This window comes from Monodelphis domestica, chromosome 1 (genome assembly GCF_027887165.1).
Source record: "Monodelphis domestica isolate mMonDom1 chromosome 1, mMonDom1.pri, whole genome shotgun sequence".
Lineage (NCBI taxonomy): Eukaryota > Metazoa > Chordata > Mammalia > Didelphimorphia > Didelphidae > Monodelphis > Monodelphis domestica.
The window spans coordinates 226,801,594-226,822,995 of record NC_077227.1 but is presented as its reverse complement, the minus strand read 5'-3'; the positions used below and the strand labels follow the sequence as shown (position 1 = coordinate 226,822,995).

Sequence of the window (21,402 nt, the reverse complement as noted above, 5' to 3'; positions counted from 1 at the left end):
AGTACTATTCCATCTCTGTTTATCTTTACTGCTAAACTTCTTGGAAATTCTATTTCTACCTAATGCCTCCACAGCTTACCCACTCATCTACTCAAACCCTTGAAATCTAGTTTCCACTGATTCCACTCTACAAAAATTATTTTCTCTAAGATGACTAATGACCTTCTGATTGCTGAATCCAAAGGCTTTTTTTTTTCAGCCATTATCCTCTGAGTCTTTTTTGACATCACTAATACCCTTTCTTGGGGAATTTCCTCTCTATTTCAGAGATGTCACAATATTCTGATTCTCCTCTCATCTTTCTAACTCCTACTCCTCTGTTTGCTTTGTTAGCGCTTCATCTCACAACTTCTAGCAGACCATGCAATCAAATACAATTCTACATCTTAAAGAAGGTATGTGCCAACGTTCTTCACTTGGTCCTCCTCTCTTATCTTTCTGCACTCTCTTCCTTGGTAAAATCATTTATACCTGAAGTTTCACTTCTACCTATAAGCAAATTAACTTCAAAATTTTTATTTCCAGCTTTAATCTCTAAACTACAACCCAGATCTTCAAACTGATGTCCTGAAAGTACATCTTCAAACAGATGCTCATCCCACTGTTACCTTAATCTTTCCTTAACATATTTCAGCAAAATATAGCCTAATTTGTGCATTGTCATGGAAACAGTTCATTTTTATATGATTGATTATGGTCTAAAAAGTTCTTGCATCACTAAAAGACTGTTTGACCTTTGATCCAGCCATAGCACTGCTGGGTTTGTACCCCAAAGAGATAATAAATAAGGAAAAACACATGTACAAGAATATTCATAGCTGTGCTCTTTGTGGTGGCAAAAAAATAGGAAAATGAGGGGATGCCCATCAATTGGGGAATGGCTGAACAAATTGGAGTATCTGTTGGTAATGGAATACTATTGTGCACAAAGGAATAATGAACTGGAGGAATTCCATGTGAACTGGAACAACCTCCAGGAAGTGATGTAGAGTGAGAGGAGCAGAACCCGGAGACCATTATACAAAGAGACCAATACACTGTGCTACAATCAAAAGTAATAGTCTTCTCTATTAGCAGCAATGCAATGATCCAGCACAACTCAGAGGGATTTATGAGAAAGAACACTATCCACATTCAGAGGAAAAACTGTGGGAATATAAACACAGAAGAAAAACAACTGCTTGATTACATGGGTCGAGGGGGATATGGTTGGGGATGTAGATCCTAAATGAACATCCTAATGCAAACACCAACAACATGGTAATAGGTTCTGATGAAGGGGTGGGGGCAGGGGAAGGAAAGAATATGATTCTTGTAACCAAGGAAAAATGTTCCAAATTGACTAATTAAATAAAAATTTCAAAAATATAAAAATAGAAAGTTCTTGCATCACATGAAAATCCTGTGATACAGGAAACATTAGCCCCATTTTTTTAACTAATAAAGAACCTGAGGCTCAGAGAATAAAAAACCACACACTAATAAACAGCAGCTCCTGAATTCAATTCCTGGTCTTTTGACTCTTCCTCCTTTCCATGTAAAATTCTGGACTCACACAGAAAGAGTTTCTCAACATCAACATTCTGATCCAATCAGGGTAAGATACATTTGAACTGGTTTTTCCTTAGACAAGAACTCAACTACAGCATTTCCTCCTCCTTTGTGTTAAATCTGCTACCTTTCCCTCTCAGCTGGTACAAAGAATAGAAAACTCAACTCTCATCCAATCAGATTCATAGGAACATATTTATGATCACTGTTACACAAAGAAACTGATTCATTTTAACTTGGCTTCTCTTCTCAACATTCATATTCTGTAACACAGGTAAGAGGCAAGAGTGTTAAATGATTTTTGCTGACATAGCACAGTCAAAACTTGCTCTTCTCTGATATCAGAAAGAATATGATCAACAGTACAATGATGGTAATGGTCAAAATTAACATCATAAAGCTAAAGTTTCTATAGCCATATAAGACATATATATATGGAGAGAGAGAGAGACAGAGAGACAGAGACAGAGAGGGACAGAGAGAGACAGAGAGAGAGACAGAGACAAAGAGAGAGAGAGAGAAAGGGCTTAAGCTGAGGTTTATTATCCCAATTCCTGGGCTCTTTCTACCATACACATGCTCTACAGTAGAGGTTTCAAACTCAAATAGAAATAGGGCCATTAACCTATACATTATACACTAACCTCTCTCTGTGGACCACATCCTTAGAAAACCACAAATTAATATTTTCTATGTTCTATTATATTTTTATTTCTTTTGTTAAACATTTCTCCATTACATTTTCATCTGATTCTAGCACAATGGGAAGTGTCGTAGGTTCCTTGGACCCATAGCCTATGTTTGATACCTTTGTTTTTCAGAATTACCAAATCTCTCTCATACCTAAATAAGAATCTCCTATGTGACAAACACCCAGGGCAAGTCATTATCCAGCCTTTTCCTACAGACTTTCAGGGACAACGGACCTGTTATATCCCAAAGCAGCTCATTGCACTTCTTTAGTGGTAGAACCATTAGGATGTTGGTCCCTTCACCAAAACTAAATTTGTCTCTTTGCAATTTCCACCCATTGTTCCTGGTTTTGTCTTCTGGAGCCAAACAGAACAATCCCTTTTCTAATTCCTTTTTTTGAGAAATGTAATTGTTCAGTTGTTTTGATTGGGTCTGATTCTTTGTGATCCTATTTGGGATTTTCTTGGCAAAGAGATTGGAGTGGTTTGTCATTTCCTTCTCCAGCTCATTTTACAGATGAGGAAACTGAGGCAAACAGGATGAAATTATTTGCCCAGGGTCACACAGCTAGTAAATCTCTGAGGTCCTATTTGAACTCAGGAAGATGAGTCTTCCTGACTCCAGGCCCAGCCCTTTTCCTACTATGACACTCAGTTGTCCATTTCTGAGAGAAAGCCCAACAAATACTTCAAAAATACTGTCATATCCCTCCAGGCTACAAATCTTCCATGCCCTCAAGCCGTGTCAAGAATATAAGGCCATTAATATCTTAAGTCATTTAAATAAATAATGATATACATAAAGAAAAATGGCATTATTCATAATTACTGATTATCTGTCCTAAACAGAATAAATCCTACCTTGTGGGAGGAGAACATCAATTAGCCATTCACTGTGATCCCTATAGAGAAAAAATATGATATTTCATGTTTTAAATACATTGCAACTACGACCTCCAAATGAATGCTTTAGAATACCTCCTATTGCTAAAAAAAAAACCCTTTTTAATAGAAATGAAGCATAATTAAGAGTTCTATGATAATAAACTTTTAAAATGCTTACTCCTTTGAAGTTAAATTTAAAATTATAGTCATTTCATCATGTTCAGTTTTTTTTAATGATGCTTTCCAGATGCTAATTAGACCAGAAGAAATATAGTATGGTCTGTGCAGAGCCAATTGTGACTGCTGCAAAACTAATATGCAGAAACACCTATCTGAAATACATTTAATTTGAAAGCCATAGATTTTGATTCCATTTACTTAAAGCCATGCCTTGGTGACAAGGGAATACTTCAAATCCAAGGCTGAATTCATTAAAGATAATTGTTTTTCCCTGCTGCTTCTAGTGTCACTTTGCAACTGTTCGATGTAGAGAGCTTCTAAAGGAAGACTGGGAATATGTTCAATGGCACACAATGAAATCTTTAAAGTTAATTATTGGACAAGTTTTATAGAAGCTTGGTTCCTAGTCTCCGATGCTAACAGTGGAAGGACTTTGTTTCTGAACTCATTGTGACTTTTCATTTTATTTGTGACGTTGATGACTTTACCTACCCTGCGATTCGCTGACTGCATTCTTCACAAAGGTATAATGGTGGTGGTTTATCTCCTAAAGCCACTGACAGGGAAGGGTCTATGCACATCTGAAATATAAAGAGAAAGCCAAGTGAACATTTCTCTACATTTGGCATCTTAGCTGTTGCTAAAACATATAGCTTTACCAAAACTAATAATTCTTTACATTGATGCCTTCTGTACATTTCTCAGTTTTAAACATTGCCAAAACCCAATGAAATAAGGATTATGTCCATTTTACATACAGAGAACCTAAGACCTCAAGAAACTAACTTTCCAAAAGTAATGCAGCTAGTAAGTAGCAGTGCAAGGCATTGAATCTAATTCTTGCTCTAAGTTATGCTCTTTAGATATCAGTTCACTTCTCTCTGATAAAGCAGACCAATGTTTCAATGAATATCTACAGAATTTATAACTGCTCTTTCAATTAAATATTATATGTTTGAGGTTTAAACTAACTATCGTAGCTCTTCATTTTTGCTGTTCGTCCAAGTAGCTAGAGTCCTGGAGATTGTTCATCCTCTGAAAATATTTTTAAAGGGTATTACATTACAATAGATCTTCTCACTTGGTTACAGATAATTGGAGTGGCAAATCACTCTCTAAAGTAATAAACTTAGATAATAATGTCTCTTCAGGAGAAGGAAAATGATTAATAATTCTTAAAGAGAAGGGAGAATGCATGTTGTTGTTGTTTTTGGAAAAATACAATTATGGTTTGGAAAAGTGGAACCACATAAGGAAGTTACACTTTAATCAGCTGACTTCCCCCTGGTTTTCTCTACAACAGAGTATATTTTTCTTTTCTGAGATGCTGGTATGGAATCTTTGCTTTTCAAGTCAATATTCATTCAGAAAGTTGATCATTCTAACTACTATTGAATGAGCTTTAACTCCATGGCCCAAATAGATCAATGATTTCATTGAAAAAAAAGGTTTTCTCCCCTTCACCTAATTAGAATCACAGCTTGTGGTAGCTGCAAGAGACCTTAAGGATCAACTCATCCAACTTACTCATCTTAAAGAGAAAAATTGAGACTCAGAAAGAAGTGACTTGCCCAAGGTCACACAGCAAAGCAGATACAGGACTGAAATCAGATCAATTAACTGTTTTCATTATAACACTATTCCTCTCCTCTGATTTGTTTATCCCTATTACATAATAGTCTTGCAAACTCTCTGGGTATTTTCAAACATCTGGATATCTAGCATTTCATGGATGAGACATCCAGAAGGGCAAATGAGTTAGCCACTTTTCAAAAGAATGTTCCAACAGTGAACAAATTAAGAGAAAGTCTACTTGTCTCATTTTCCAAGGTCATTTTCAATTCTTCCTGGTCTTCAAAATATTCACAACCCCTGCTGTGCTGTTAATGTGCTTGGTACAAAGTCTTCTGAAATTTCCTTCTACCCAGAGGCCATAAAAACATACCAAACTCTGTTCTTTAATTGCATTTACTGATTTTGAGAGGGGGGAAAAAACTACCAGATCATATTATTCCAATCAGCCTTAAAATCCAGAGTCTGAAGGAATTTCAATGGTATTGAAAAACAACAATGGGAATGGCTAAGTTTAAAGAAATCCTTTTTAGCAAAACCAGAAATAATGTAGATGCTCATAAATTTGAGCATAGCTGAATAAATTATTGTATATAAATGTAACTGAATATTATTGCATCAAGAGAAATGATGAATGAGTAATTCAAAAAATATGGAAAGACTTATATGAACTGATACAAAGTGAGAATAGGGAAAATATACAAAATGACTATAGGAATGTAAACAAAAAGAACATTAAAATAAAGTTGGGTGCTCTTTCATTACAATAACCAATCCTGACCCTAAGTAAAAATGAGGACATATACCTCCCTCCTTTCCTTAAAGAATTCTAAGACTACCTGTGCCAAATACTACTGCCAAACGCTGTGATTTATCTCCATTTGTTTTGCTTAATTAGCATTCTTTGTTACAAGGGAAGGTTCAGTCTTTTGCTAATCTTCAATCTCTCCCTAATTAACGCCTTCTTCCCAGCTACCTAAAAGTACATCCAATTCTTCCCTAACCTTAAAAAAAAATTCTAGCTATATCCCATCATGTCCACCAGCTATTATACTACATCTTCCCTCTGTCTCTGCTAAACTCCTTAAGAAAGCCATTTGCATTATATACCTCCACTTCCTCTTTCTCTTCTAAAATCTATGCAATCTGACTTCATACCTCATCATTCAACTAAAACTGCTTTCTCCAAAGTTACCAATTTTCTCTTAACCATCAAAGCCAATGAACTTTTCTCAGGTCTTATCCTTCTTGACCAAGGGAAACACTTAAATAGGAAAGATGCACAGCATTTTAAATGATTGCCCACCTTCTCCCCCTAGACATTTACTCCTCTCAGGAATTGTTTTAATTCCAAAATAAAATAATTCCAAAGGGGAAAAAAAAAGATTGTACACAAGTGAAATTTTTAAATCTCATATTACTTTTCTTAATTTTTAACTTACTTTTCCTCATATCTACACAATAAATCCCATCCACAAGTATCCCAGCTCTCTGGTTTTTGTAACTCTGCTCTCATGATTTTTCTCCTACCTATCTATTTCTTCTCAGGCTTTTTTTCTGAAACTTCATTCAGCTAATGGCCATTAACTGCGGGTAATCCCCATGCTTCAGGCCATGTCCCTCTTCTCTTTTTTTCTCTGTACCTCTCACTTGGTGATTTAATCAGTTCCTATAGGTTTAATTATCATCTCTATGCAGATAATTCTGAGATTGTTTTATTTACCTCTAATCTCTTTCCTCAAATCTGGTCTCATATCACCATTTGCCCTGTGGTCATCTCAGGCTAGATGATGATCCTATAGTCATTTCAAATTCAATATAACCAAAATAGAACATATCTTTTCCCATAAGCCTTTCCCTCTTCCCTATTATTGTTGATGGCACCAACATACTTCAGGTCACCCCAGCTTCACAACCTCGGTGTCATCCTTGACTCCTCTCACTTGTTCACCCCACATATCCAATTTTTTGCCCAATATTCTCATTTCTACCTTTAATTTCTCTTACACAAATCCCTTTCTCTCTAGTCATAGGTACCACCTCATTTAGGCCCTGATCACCTCCAACCTGAACTATTTCAATAGCTTCCTTATTTTCCTCCTAGCCTCAAATCTCTCCCCATTCCAATCTATCCTCCATACAACTGCCAAAGTGATTTTCCTAAAGAGTAGGTCTAATTCTGTTGCCCCTTTCATCAATAAATTCTAATGACCCATAGTAGCTCCAGGATGAAATAAAATGTTCTCTCCTTGACATTTAAAACCCTCCACATTCTAGCCCCTTCTAAACTTTCCATTCTTCTTATATTATATTCCCTTCCAAGAAATCTATTCAACTCTCTTGGCCTGCTTGCTCTTCCACTCATATGACATTTTGTTTCTCATCTCCTTAACTTCATATTAGCTATTCTCTATACATGCATCATTACCTCTCTCAGCCTCTAAGAATCTTAAGAATCTCTAGCTTCCTTTAAGATACAATTCAAACCCAACTACTCAAGAAGGACTGTCCTGGCCCCTCTAGCCAATTGTCTATTTCCTCTACAGTTACTTTCCATATTCTTGATATTTATCTTGGTTGTACTGATTTACATATATACTATCTCCTCCATTACCACGTAAAATCCTTGCAGATAGGGACTGCTTTTTATTTTTCTTTGTATCCCTAGTATTTGGAATAATGCCTAGCACATAGTAAGTACTTAATAAATGCTTGTCAATTGACTGATTGATTATTGAGGAAAAGATGGAAGGGAGACAATATTGAGAAATTACAATTATATAAAAACAAGAGGTATTAATAAAATTCTTAAAATTAAAATTATTTTAAAATCTTGTTCAATTATGCTCAGAGGCTAGCCTAAGGCCTTATAGAATGTTCCTGAAAATGTAATGAACCATGCAAGGATGAACAAATAAAGAGGCATTCTGCGATCCACACAATCACAAACCAAACAACTAAACCCAAAGGACTTTACATGAGCTCAGCAAGGTTTGAAAATTGTACCTCCTATAGGAGTGTCCAAGGTTTAAGCATAGTACCTAGCACATAATACATTTTTACTAAATGCTACTTAACCAACTAGTTGACTTTGAGCTTCACTAAAATACATGAAAGTTGAAAAACTGTCTTTTGCCTCTTTTTGCATACACAGAATTTAGCAACAGTGCCTAACATGTAGTAGGCATTTAATGAATGTTTATTGACATATCAAAACAAATCCTTCTGTGTCATCAAGGGCAGGATTTTCTTGTATTAATATGTATGTGTTTTACAAAAAAAGTCTTGTTTAAGAAAGGTCTTGTATAGCTTTCCTCCCACCTCAAAATATAGCAACCTAGGCAACTACCTTCTACTAGCTGCCTACAAGTACATGAACTTCCACCCAGAAAATATTTGCATCTAATTTTCCAAACATATAACCATGTGTCACTTAAAAATTTTTAAGCTAAAAGATTCTGCATATAATATACATTCAAAACAGTTTATGTACAGTAATGAAAAGTTGTGAGTAAACTGAATATAGTCTATGCAACTGACTACTTAAAGAAAAAGAATTAGAATGTAAAAGGGAACTTAGTACATGGAATGTTAAAACAAAGAACATTAAGGCAGAATTTTAGGACACAATATCAGGGCTAAAAAGACTTTAGAGATCATCTATCCTCCCTTTCATAGTCAAACTTTTAGAAAAAGACAAGTGTCTGTGTATATTGTGTGTGTGTAAAACATATATATGTATAGAGCTTCTCAAGCTTTGGTTGCAAAGTATATAATCAATCTGACATATACGCCCATCTGACCCACTTCTTCCTCTCTTCTCAAATCTTCACATTCCATCCTCTAACCTCATCATTAAACTGAAAATGTTCTCTCCAATAATACCAATGATCTATTAATTGCCTAATATAACGGTCCTTTCTCAGTGCTCAGGCTTGACCTTTCAACAGCATCTGACACTCCTGACCACCCTCTTTCTGGATACTCTTAGTTTTCATGATGCTGCTCTCTATGAAATCTCCTCCTCCTATGAGGTGGCAGTAGTGTAGAGTAAAACTAAGAAAATGAAAAATCATATACATATTTGGAGACTGAATTATGATTTTAAAAGGACTGTCATTTGTATAATGGAAATTTGTAGTTTTGAGTTTTTTAAGGGAAAGGCATTGAGAGGCAGGAATCTCAACTTTAAGCCATTGAACTACTACTAATACAGGGAGAGAGCAAAAGAAGAAGAGCCAGAGAAAAGAGCAGCAGTAAAGGAAGAGGAAAAGTGAAGTCACAGGAGAAAGGCTCAGAAACTGTTCCTAGGAACTGGAAGTGATAAGGCATCATCTAAGAGAAGGCTTCAGCTGAGAGACTCTTGATTGGCTGGAGAGAATTGGTGTCAGCATCCAAGAGCTCCCCTGACAGCTATTGTCCTTTAGTTGCCCCATAGAGGTTTTCAACAACTCAAAAGGCAACTCTACACATGGAAATCACCAAATGGTCAATATTAAAATCAGACTGATTCTATACTTTACAAGCAAAGGATGAGAAGCTCTATACATTCAGGGAAAATAAGACCAGGAGCTGACTGACTCAGATTAAGATCTTCTTATTGCAAAATTCAGACAAATTGAAGAAAGTAGGGAAAACTATTATACTTTATAGTTATGACCTAATTAACATCTCTAATGAATATGAAGTGGATGTGATGAATATTTATGGGATTAGATTCGATAGATAGCATGCCTGAAGAAGAAGATATAGATAGAAGACAGCATGTCTGAAGACAGAGGTTGATTGATATTATGTAAGAAGCAGCAACAACAACAAAAAAAACCATTTCATAGAAAAAGAAGAGCAAGAAAGCAAAATGGCTATCTGATGAGGCATTAATAATAGCTGAGGAAATAAAGGGAAAGAGAAAGAGAAAGAAAAAGAAAAAAAGGGAAAGGTATACCTAAATGAATGAAGAATTCAGAAAGTAGCAAGGAGAGATCATTTTCTTGAGAGAGTAATCAAATAAATAAAAGAAAATATAATGGGATATTTTCAAGAAAATTAGAGAAATCAAGGGAACATTTTGTGCAAAAAATGGGTATGAAAAAGACAAAAATTGTAGGGGTTAACAAAAGCAGAAGAGATCAAAAAAAGGATGGCAAATATATACAGAAGTACTATACAAAAAAGATCTTAACATCACCAGTAACAAAAATGGTGTGTGGTTAATGATTTAGAGCCAGATATGTGGGAGAATGAAGTCAGGTGGGCCTTAGAAAGCATTGCTAACAGCAAGGCTAGTGGAGGTGATGGACTGAGGTATTTTAAATCCTAAAAGATAATGCTGACAACATGTCATGCTCAACATGAAAATTTAGAAAATCTTTAATACTTTAATACTGGCCACAGGATTGGAAAAAATCACCTTACATCCCTATCCTAAAGAATGGCAAATGAATGTTCAAATTACTGAAGCATTACAGTCATCTCACACACTAGCAAAGTTACACTTTAGATTCTGTAAGCCAGATTTCACCATTATGTGAACCAAGAATTACCAGGGCAACAGGCTGGTTTTTGAAGAGGCAGAGGATCTGGAGACCAAATTGCCAATACTTGTTAGATTCTAGAGAAAGCAAGGGAATTCCAGAAAATCATCTACTCCTGCTTCATTGACTGAACTAACACAACAAAATGTGGCAAGACCTCAGAGAGATGAGATTATCTTACTTGTCTCTTGAGAGTTTCTCAATTGAGGGACCTGTAAGTGGTACATGGAAGCAGTTAGGACAACCATGGAATGACTAATTAGTTTAACACTGGAAAGGCAGTATGGCCTCATTTGTTATGAGTATCACCTTATTTATTTAGCTTATATGCAGAGTACATCGTGAGAAATGCAAGGCTGGATAAATCAAAAGCAAGAATGAAGGTTGCTAGGAAAAATATCAACAATTTCAGATATGCAGATGATAACACTGATGACAGAATGTGAAGAAGAATTAAGAAACCTCTTGATGATGATTAAGGAGTGTAAAAACTGGTTTGATAATTAACATAAAAAAAGCTAAGATCATAGGAACTGATCCCATCACTTCCTGGCAAATAAGAGGAGAAATGAAAGCAGCACCAGATTTTATATTCTTGGACTCAACAATCACTGCAGACAGTAACCACAGCCATGAAATTAAAAAACATTTGCTCCTTGGAAGAAAGCTATGGCAAATTTGGACAGCATACTAAGAGGCAGAGAAATAGCCTTGCTGATAAATGTCTCTAGAGTTAAAACTCTATTTTTGCAAGTAGTAATATATGGCTATGAGAACTGGTCCATAAGGAAAGCTGAATGCCACAGAATCACATCTTTTGGATTGTGGTGCTGGGGAAGAGTTTTGAAAGTCCTTTGAACAGCAAAGAGATCAAATTAGTTAATATTTAAATAAATTAATTCAGACTATTTATTGAAAGGTGAAGAACTGAAGGAAAAGGTTAAAATCCATTGTCCACATAATGAAAAGACAGGAATAATTGGAAAAATCCCCCTGGATATTGGGAAAGATTGAAGGCAAAAAAAAGAGTATGAAAGATGATGAGATAGATAATGTCATGAAATCAACAAGCATGAGCTTAGACAGGCTTTGAGAGATAGTGAAGGATACAAGAGCCTGGTATGCCAGAATCTTTGGGGTCATGAAGAATGGAACATTCTTCTGGACCACTACAATGATGACAACAACAGATTTGGAAAAGATAAAGCTTTTCGTAATGGTTTATTGCTTCCACCTCTGACTTGAGAAGAAAATGCAGAGGGATCTTTGCAAGGATCTTTGCACCTGGTAAAAAGGACTTCTTGCTAAGAACTCTGTTCTAATTGGACAGAACAGCATCCAGGTAAGTAAATAACTGGTGGGGCTGGTATGTATAGTCTAGAGATAGGCAATTTCATCAGCTTTGCAGTTGTCTGAATTAAAGAGAACTATTTATATTAAAAGCTAACGTTTTTCTAAATAGGCTTTAAAGGGTGATAGTTAATTGAAAGATCTTATAAAGACTGTGTTCAAGTTATGAACTTAAAAACACCTAAAGACTGATTTTGGATAGTCAAACATTTATTAAGTGGCTACTATGTGCCAGGCACTGTGCTAAATTCCATGTATACAAAAAGAGGCAAAAGACAGTCCCTCAACTTACAGGTACTATAGTAATATCAGTCAACTAGTCAGTCAAATAGATGATTTCCCCAGCACAAAAGGGATGAGAATCAACAGTTAAGTGGTAAGTAGAGAAGCAGTTTAATGTGCTACAGATATTCCTGGATGGACCAATAATATTAAACTCTGAAGCCTAGAGTTTTTAACTGCCCAAAGAATAAAATTTCCTCCCTTGTGTGTTTCTAGAGCAGATTCCTGTGTGTGTTCACCCTTCATCATAGCTATTAAGTACTCTGGTGAGAAAGTATGATCAAAGTGCATTGTGATGTTATTTATGTATTGATTTAATATATTAACATCTATAATACTATTTCTTTTGCCTTATACATAGTTATAAGTATATATATATATATATATATATATATATATATATATATATATATATAGTACATAGTTATATTTACTATCCATGAGTATTATTATTGGGAGTGGCTGGTTGTATAAATAAAAAACTATTGGATAGAGGATAAAGAGCTGGAATAAGGACTGGAAGAAGTATATTTCCCTCAACAGTGTTACCCCTAGGGCCCTGAAAAAGTTTAAATGTTACCTTGTGGTAATAGTGGTCTACCTCCAGGAATTTAGATGTGCTACTTTGTAAGCAGATGGAAAGAACAAAGCAATTCCAAAGAGAAGTGGTGGGTCTCATCTATAGGTGAAAAGAATGAGGTCCCAAGTCCTCCTACAAGTATAAATGACAGCCACACTCCACTGTGGAATGCCATTTTTACCACTGTTAGAGTATAGAGGTATTAGAATAGACCTCCTGGTTATTATTAGTCTGTCTTCACTGATTATTTCTCTGAGGATTCCCAGCTTCCCTCAAAGCTCAGATCAACTCCTTAAAGCCTTTCCTGATCCCCAGCTGCTTACCACCACTCCCCCTAAAACAATTACCTTTTTATTTGTTTTTTGTTTTTAAAAATATTTTTCACATTTACTTACATGATTATGTGTTGTTTCTTCAATAAAATATAAGCTCTTTGAGGGCAAGATTTTTCATTTTTGCCTTTGTGTCTGCAGCACCTACCCCCATGCCTGGCAAATAGAAGGTGCTTAATAAATGTATGTTAATTGACTGACCTATGTCAACCCTCTCGTTTTGCAGATGAAGAAATTAAGGCCCAGAAAGGGGAAGGGACTTGCCCAAAGTCACATAGTGAATTTATTGCAGAGTCAAGATCTCCTCCAAGTCTAGTGTTCTTTCCTTTATATCATGCTATCCTTCATATAAACATTCCAGATTTAAGGATATACATGTAAGTATACAGCATCCTGCTCTATGAAAGCCAACTGAATTTCTATAGTTAAGAAATTGTATTTTTGAACTGATCCAACCATTCTGGAGGGCACTCTGGAACTATGCATGCCCAAAGAGCGATAAAACTCTGCATACCCTTTGATCCAGTAATGCCATCACTAGGTCTGTATTCCAAACAGATCATAAAAAAGAGGAAAGGACCTACTTGTACAAAAATATTTATAGCAGCCCCTTTTGTGGTGGCAAAGAATTAGAAATTAAAGGAATGTCCATCAATTGAGGAATGGCTGAACAAATTGTGGCATATGATGGCAATGGAATACTACCGTGCTATAAGAAATAATGAACAGGATGATTTCAGAAAAAGCTGGAAAGACCTTTGTGAACAGAAGCAGAGAAAAATAAGCAGAACCAGGAGAACATTATATACAGTATCAGCAATATTGTGGGATAATGAACTGTGAAAGACTTAGCTGCTCTTAGCAATACAACAATCCAGGACAATTTTGAAGGACTTAAGAAAAGGAATGTTATCCACCACCAGAGAAAGAACTGTTGCAGTCAGAATACAGATCAAAGCATATGATTTTTCACTTTAATTTATTTGGGTTTTTATTTTGGAGTTTTGGTTTTATAAGAGTATTCTCTTACAACAATGAACAATATGGAGATAGGTTTTTGCATGGAAATACACATATAACCCAGATCAAATTGCTTACCATCTCTGGGAAGGGGGAGGGGAGAAAGGAATGGAGGGAGACAATTTGGATCTTATAACTTCAAAAAAACTTATGTGGAAAATTGTTATTACATGTAATTGGTAAAATAAAATGTCTGAAAAAAAACTGTGTCCCTTAAAAAAGATTTATGATAATGACCTTAGCAGAGCCATTACAATATAGCATATATTACCTAACATGACTACTTGCCAATGCCTAAGCTCACTTTGCTTTTATTGTTTTGCTTTAATATTTAGATAAATTTCTTCCTAGAAAAGGTAGACATTTGTGTCAACAGGGGTTAATGGATACATTGATATATAAATTGATAAAACAATTTTTAATCTTATAGATGGATCTCATTTTAAACAACTCATACATTCCTCAAAAATTATATATAATTTAACTTTTGTCAAGGAATCCCAATTTCCTACTTACTTTCATTTTAATGTTAGGAATATTTTACCTTCATTCCTGATCTTCAATAATGATTCCTAACATTTAAGCCTAAAGGTTTCTGTTTCAACTGATCTCCAGAAGAAAGAATACTAAATGTGGAGACTGGCTTGAATTCCAGCTGTGCAACTTAGCTCCATGACCTTGGACAACCTACTTGTCCTAGCTGGTCTCAGTTTCTTTCTGTTAAAAAAAAGAGGGGTTGGATAATCTCCACAGATCCTTCCAGCTCTAAATTGTATGAAACTTGTAATCATTTGCATTGAAATACCTAAAGCATTGAGAAGGATCATTTTTTTTAAGATACCCTGTGGCATATTTTTTTAAGTAATCACATCCCAATGTATCTATTATGTCTTGTAGATTCAGATTTTCAAGTTTTCTTAATTAAGCAAACTTGTATTATCATTCTTCTGACAATTTAAATAACCTCTACCTTCATTATATCTTTCTCCAGTTTCACAGGAATTTAAGTGAGAAAACTCTCGTAGAGAAAGCTCTCTCATATGCTAGCACTTTTCTACCATTGCTACATGTTGATCTACATTTATAACCTGACCTTCCTAAGAATTATGGGTTTAAAGAAAAAAGGGGCTTTTGAGGGCACCTGGTTTACCTCCTGAATTTTACACAAAATGTAAAATAAATAATTTTGATTACATTAAATTGAAAAGGGGTTATACAAAAAATAATGCAACCAAAATTAGGAGAGTAACAATTTGAGAAAAAAAAATCTTTATAACAAAACTCTCTGACAAAGGTTTAATTTCCCCAATATATGAGAAACTAAGTCAAATTTACATAAAATCAAGACATTCCCCAATCAACAAATGGTCAAGGGATATGAATAGACAATTTTATATGATAAAATCAAAACTATCAATAAGCACATGAAAAAGTGTTCTAAAAGTCATGATTGGAGAAATGCAAATCAAAACAACTCCAAGGTACCATCTCACACCTAGTAGATAGATCAATATGACAGTAAAGGAAAATAATAAATGTTGGAGGAATTGTTTTGATAAGGGACTTAAAGAAAGCTGGGGCCCATAAATTTTGTTACTTGCTAAAAGTCACAAATTTCAAAAAATAAGGATTTGAACCCAGTTCCTCCAACTCCAAAGCTAATGTTCTTTCCACCAAAACATGCTACCTCTCCATACTTGGTATCTTTTCATTTAAAATTACCTTGTATCAGTATAATTACTTTAAATCACTGTTATGTAAGTTCAACAAGTATTTTCACATTGCCTTTTCGAATATTTTAGGCATTCATTTTATAGAATCTGTAGTTTTATCTAATTTTATTTATGAAACAAAACACGTTTATTTACATTTTATTTAATTCCATGTTTAGTTCAAATCTTATATGTACTGTACTCCAAGATGGCACATCAATTATAACATTCTTTCACATTTAAAAAAAAAGAAATCTCTCATTGATTGTATGATATTGAGTTCTATCCTTTTTTAATAATCTGTAGTTCTGAGATTCTAGATATTTTAATTTGAAAATATAAATGAGATCTGGAATAATCAGGAAAGGTTTCCCTAAGGAGTTACAATGTTATCTGTACTTTCAAGAGTGGGTATAATCTGGGTACAGTGAAAAGAGCATATGAAATGGGAGACCAGTTTAGAGGAAATCATGAAAGTTAGAAAGAGCCTAATATACAGAAAGGACTTTAAGGAGACCAGTATAACTAGTGACATTTCCTATAATATTTTGGTAAGAATAAATCCATAGACTTCATTATATGATTTCAAGCTTTCACTTATATGGCGTTATTTAAGGGAAACAATTTATTTTTATTTTTTAAGTTTATTAAAAATTACATGTAATAACAAATTTCCACATAAGTTTTCTGAAAGTTATATTGTCTCTCTCTTTTCTTCCCTTTCCTCCCTCTAAGGGAAAAAATTTGACTTACAGCCTAACCAAATGAAACTACCAATATCAAAATACTATTTGAAAGGTAGGTTCATACAGATCATTTTTCTTGTGCTAAATGGTCTATCTCTTCCATTCTTTAACAAAAAAACCACATTAGACCATACCATCCCCTCAAACTATCATCCTGTATCTCTCCTCCCTTTCTCAAACTCCTTAAAAAAAAGAAAAAGCTGTTGACTATTGTTAACTCCACTTTCTCTCCTCTCATTCTTCAATCCTTTGCTTTTGTTGGCTGACTTATGACTTCATCAATCAAGATAAAGTATCCTCTCCAAAGTTACTAGTGATCTCTTAATTGCCAATTGCCAGATCTGATGACTTTCCCCAATCCTCATCCTTCCTGACCTCTCTGTAGCATCTGACACTATTGATTACCCTCTTCTTCTAAATATTCTCCCCTCTCTGGTTTTTCATGACAATGATCTATTTTTCTCTCTATCTCACCAGTCTCTGTCTCTTTTGCTGGATTATCATCTGTATCTCACTTTCTCCCTACAAGTGTACCCCAAAACTCTGCCCTGAGTACTTTTATCATCATCTCCCATGGATTATTACCTCTATGATAGTAACTCCCAGATACATATGTCTACCCCTTTGTCTCTCTCCTGAAATGTAATCCCATATCAACAATTGCCTTTTGTCCATTTTGAACTAGATGTCCTATCCGTAACTCAGACTCAACATGTCTGAAACGGAATCTATTCTCTTTCCTTCTCAAAAGGACAGCACCATTCTTCCAGTAATTCAGATTTACATCTTTAGTGCCATCCAAGATTCCTCACTCACACTCACTCCAAATAGCTGATCAGTGATGATCAGTTACTAAATCTGTTTCCTTCTACCTCCATGCTATCTTTCACACAAACACTATCCTAGTTCAAGCCTTTGTTCCTCTTTGCCTGGACTATTGCAATAGACATTCAATAGTCCTCCCCAATATCATCTCTTCTCACTTCTCACTCCATTCTACCTTCCATATAGCAGCCAAAGAGATTTACTTAATCATGAGCATAGATATGGCAACTCAACTCCACTACTCCACAGGACTTCCTATTACCTTTAGGTCAAAAATAAAATTTTTTGGCATTTAAAGCCTTTCACAATTTGGTCTTACCCAGTCTTTCAGGTACTCCCTTTTATGTACTCTACAGTCAAGTCAAAGAGGTCATATGACTGTTATCCACTCCCAGCACACAATCTTCTACTTCTTTACCTTTGCTATGGTTCTTCCCATTCCCTATCTTCACCCTTTAGAATCCTTAGTTTCTTTAAAGGTTTAGCTCAGGTATCTCCTTCTGCATTAAGCTTTTCCTGATCCCCAACTGGCTCCTGTCACCAACCCCACCCTCCAAAAAATTATATTTTCTCTATTTTTATATAATTGTATATAGACATGTCTCTTCTACCTAGATTGCATAATCCTAAAAGGCAGATACTATTTCACTAATGTCTTATATTCCTGGTGCCTAGCTCAGTGCCTAGAATAGAGAAAATGCCTAATAAATGCTTGTTGATTGAGTTTCAATGAGGTATTACGATATAGTGTTCCATATTCTCTTTTACTAGAGATCTGTAAATAGAATCTGGATGAATACTTGTAACAAATGTGATCACAGAGATTGCTTTCCGGGTACAGACTGGACTGTATGGACTCTGAGGCAGCTGGAGATCCTGTGTATATACATCAGCTCCCAGATGTTCCTGATTTCCAAGGCAGCCCTTATGCTGCACCTCAATTACTAGCTACACTTGATTTGTGGATGCATCCCACATTTAAGTCAACACAGCTGAATCCAGTCTCCTAAGAGACTTTTAAGAGAACATTCCAATTTTGGTCAGGAGGGTTGCCAAGACTAGACAATGGCTCCTTCCCCAAATTAACAGATACACAGGCTCAGGTACTTTCATTTTTCCTCAAGGCAAGATGTGGCTATCCCAGAATCTGTCTGATCCTCAAGACTCTCCATATTCAGACATTTTAATTATTAAATGTTTATTTTGCAATATCATTTGTTTTATATTTTTACTGATCATTAATTTTAAATCAGCCATTATATGCATTACTTATCTGTATTCAAATATTTTATTAAATGATTTCTAGAAAAAAACAAATAAAATGAAAAACTTAGGAGCACTAAATGAATAAGATAAATTGAAAATTTTAGAAGAACTAAATGAAAAAGGTAAATGACAATCCCATTAGTTCAATCTTTTTTATACTTAAATTTTTCCACTCCATAACAACTTCATGAGTCTGCAGAAAGACCACACTTTCCCTTTAGTCTTTCTTAAGCTAAAACCTAAGGGTTAGCTCGGGTCCCTTTGTTCTAGATTAAAGATTCTTAATGTAGAGTTCTGTGAATTTGTTTTTTTTTTAATATTTTGATGATTACTTCAACATAATCAGTTTCCTATGTAATCATTTATTTTATTTGGTGCATTTAAAATAATACTCTGAGAAGTTTCCCCCAGCTTTATCGGAATGCCAAGGTTAAGGGTAGGTTGAGGTAGATTGTAGCCTTTCCTTTCCATTCAAGACCATTGGCAGCAGAGTCAAAAAATATGTCATGAAGTCATTGGGTTATAGTGCCCCATATCCTGCTGCCTGTTACTTCAGTGCTTTAGAAATCTGATTTCATTAGTGTCATCATTCCTTCCAAATCCAGTTCTAGAAATTTAGACCCAACATAACAATCTATATATATTTTATGGCTTATAAAGCACTGTTCTCACAACCCTTCTAGGTAGGAAGTACAAATAATACTACCTCCATTTCACATTTGAGGAAACGGAGGCTTATAAAGGCTAAGTACCTCCCTCATTATGCAGCTAGGAACAAACAGAAACTCAATCACAGGTCTCCTGATAACAGTGCCTTTTCCATCACAATACATTGCCTCAATCATTTTGTGTAATAGCATTTTTTTTTCAGAAGACATCCACAATAAACTAAGTCAAAAAGGTCTTACAAATGTTGATTTTTGCTTCTGCCTCTACAAACTCAGTGCCATGTTTGCCAGTTAAATAGCCTCTCCTTCCCACCTTTGGAAGCATGATGGAATCAAAGAGTTGGAAAAGATGTCATAAAGTCATAGGACCAGAGTGCTCCATTTCCCCCTGCCTCTTCAGCATTTTAGGAATCAGATTTCACTGGCACCATTACTCCCTCAAGTGAGGAAAATTTTAACCTTTGTAAGATGGTCTGCTCATGTTACTATGGCCAAAAATATTCATCACTCAGGAATCAACCCTTTGGAGGTATTACTTTCTACATAGCTAAGTTAGTCCTCAGACAAAAGGTATGAATTCCATCACAAAGTCCTAACTCTAAAGTTCTAGAATTCAGTGCTTTGAGAACTAGCCACATCCTACATGTTGGGAATCTTTGCTCTAAACCATTTAAGACAAGTTAGATTTTTTTTAAACCCTTATTTCTGTCTTAGAATTGATACTGTGTATTGACACCAAGGCAGAAGAGCAGTAAGGGCTAGGCAATGGGGGTTAAGTGACTTGCCCAGGGTCACACAGTTAGGAAGTGTCTGAGGCCAGATTTGAACCTAGGACCTACCATCTCTAGGTCTGGTTCTCAATCCACTGAGCTATCTAGCTGCCCTCAGATTTTTTTTTTTTTTAAGAAAAAGGAGAGACATCTTTATCTATTTCAACAATTGAGGAGGAAAAACACTTAAGTTAGGGGAGCAAGAAAGGCACCTGCTGTTCTTTATTACTCTAATCAAAGCACCCATTTCATTCATTCTGCAGCTGCTTATAAAAGTCACAGATAAAGGCCGAAAATAGGATAGCCTCTGGATTGGTGTTGATACTGGTCTATTATACTCCAGTTGTGTATATCTAGAGGGGAATGTGAACTGAAACAAAAAAGAGAGAGCAAAGAACTTTTTATAGAAAACCAAGAAGACTCCAGAGGCCAAATTACTGTCCAGAGGTTTTCTTTATATTTCTGTGATCATGTTCTCCTATTTTGTGTTTGCCCCTAGGGAAGTCTTATGCAATATCCAAACTATCTGATGTCTCAGATGCAGAAAACAAATAAAGGTTGTGTCTATGCCTGTGGGTCACAAGGTCAAAAACAACTGCATCCTTGATAACTTTTTTAACTCTTTCCCTTTTCTTAGTACAGTCTGGGTCAGAGGTCACAGAGCTATGACACCATCAGCCTTTCTAGTTTAACTTTCCGTAGTGAGGTTAAATGGAAAGGGGTGGCCTCTTCTTAATTTATTATAGATTGTTTTATACTTTATTTTGTTCTTAATCATTTCAGTCATGTCCAACTCTTCATGCATGACCCCTTTGGGGGTTTTCTTGGCAGAGATACTAGAGGCATTCGCCTTTTCCTTCTCCAGCTCATTTTACAAGTGAGGAAACTAAGACAAACTAAGTTAAGTGATTTGCCTAGAGTCACAAAGCTAGTAAGGATATGAAGCCAGATTTAAACTAAGATGATTCTCCCTGAATCCTGGTCCAGCACTCTACCCACTGTACCACCTAGCTGCCCATGGCTTATTTTACTATAAACTCCATAAAAATCTGATTTCATGTATATTTATACAAATATGAAGAAAATATTAATGTAAGAATAATAGGTAATAATTATAAAGCACTTTTTATACAAAGTCATACATAATTGGAGAAATATTCATTCTTTGTGGATGGGCAGAGCCAATATAATTAAAATGACAATCCTACCTAAACTAATTTATTCAGTGCCATGCCAATCAAATTAACAAAAAAATTATCTTAATGAGTAGAAGAAAGAACAAAATTCATTTGAAAGAACAAAAGATCAGGAATAACAAAAAATAATAATAAATACAAATGTAAAGGGAGAAGGTCTAACAATACCAGATTTTAGACTGTATAAAGCAGCAATTATTGAAACTATCTGGTACTGGCTAAAAGATAGAGAGGAAGATCT

The 21,402-nt window shown here is 35.2% G+C and overlaps 1 protein-coding gene across 27 annotated transcripts in view; it reads right to left on the bottom strand.

The window, feature by feature from the left end:
* UNC79 (unc-79 homolog, NALCN channel complex subunit) overlaps positions 1-21,402 on the bottom strand; it is a 338,162-nt gene that overhangs the window by 246,247 nt on the left and 70,513 nt on the right. For all 27 annotated transcript variants that reach the window (XM_056810500.1, XM_056810495.1, XM_056810498.1 and 24 more), the window contains 2 exons: positions 3,801-3,889; positions 3,105-3,145 (listed from right to left, as the gene is read on the bottom strand). In XM_056810500.1, coding sequence (XP_056666478.1) covers positions 3,105-3,145; positions 3,801-3,889 — 130 coding nt within the window. The remainder of the gene's footprint in view (positions 1-3,104; positions 3,146-3,800; positions 3,890-21,402) is intronic.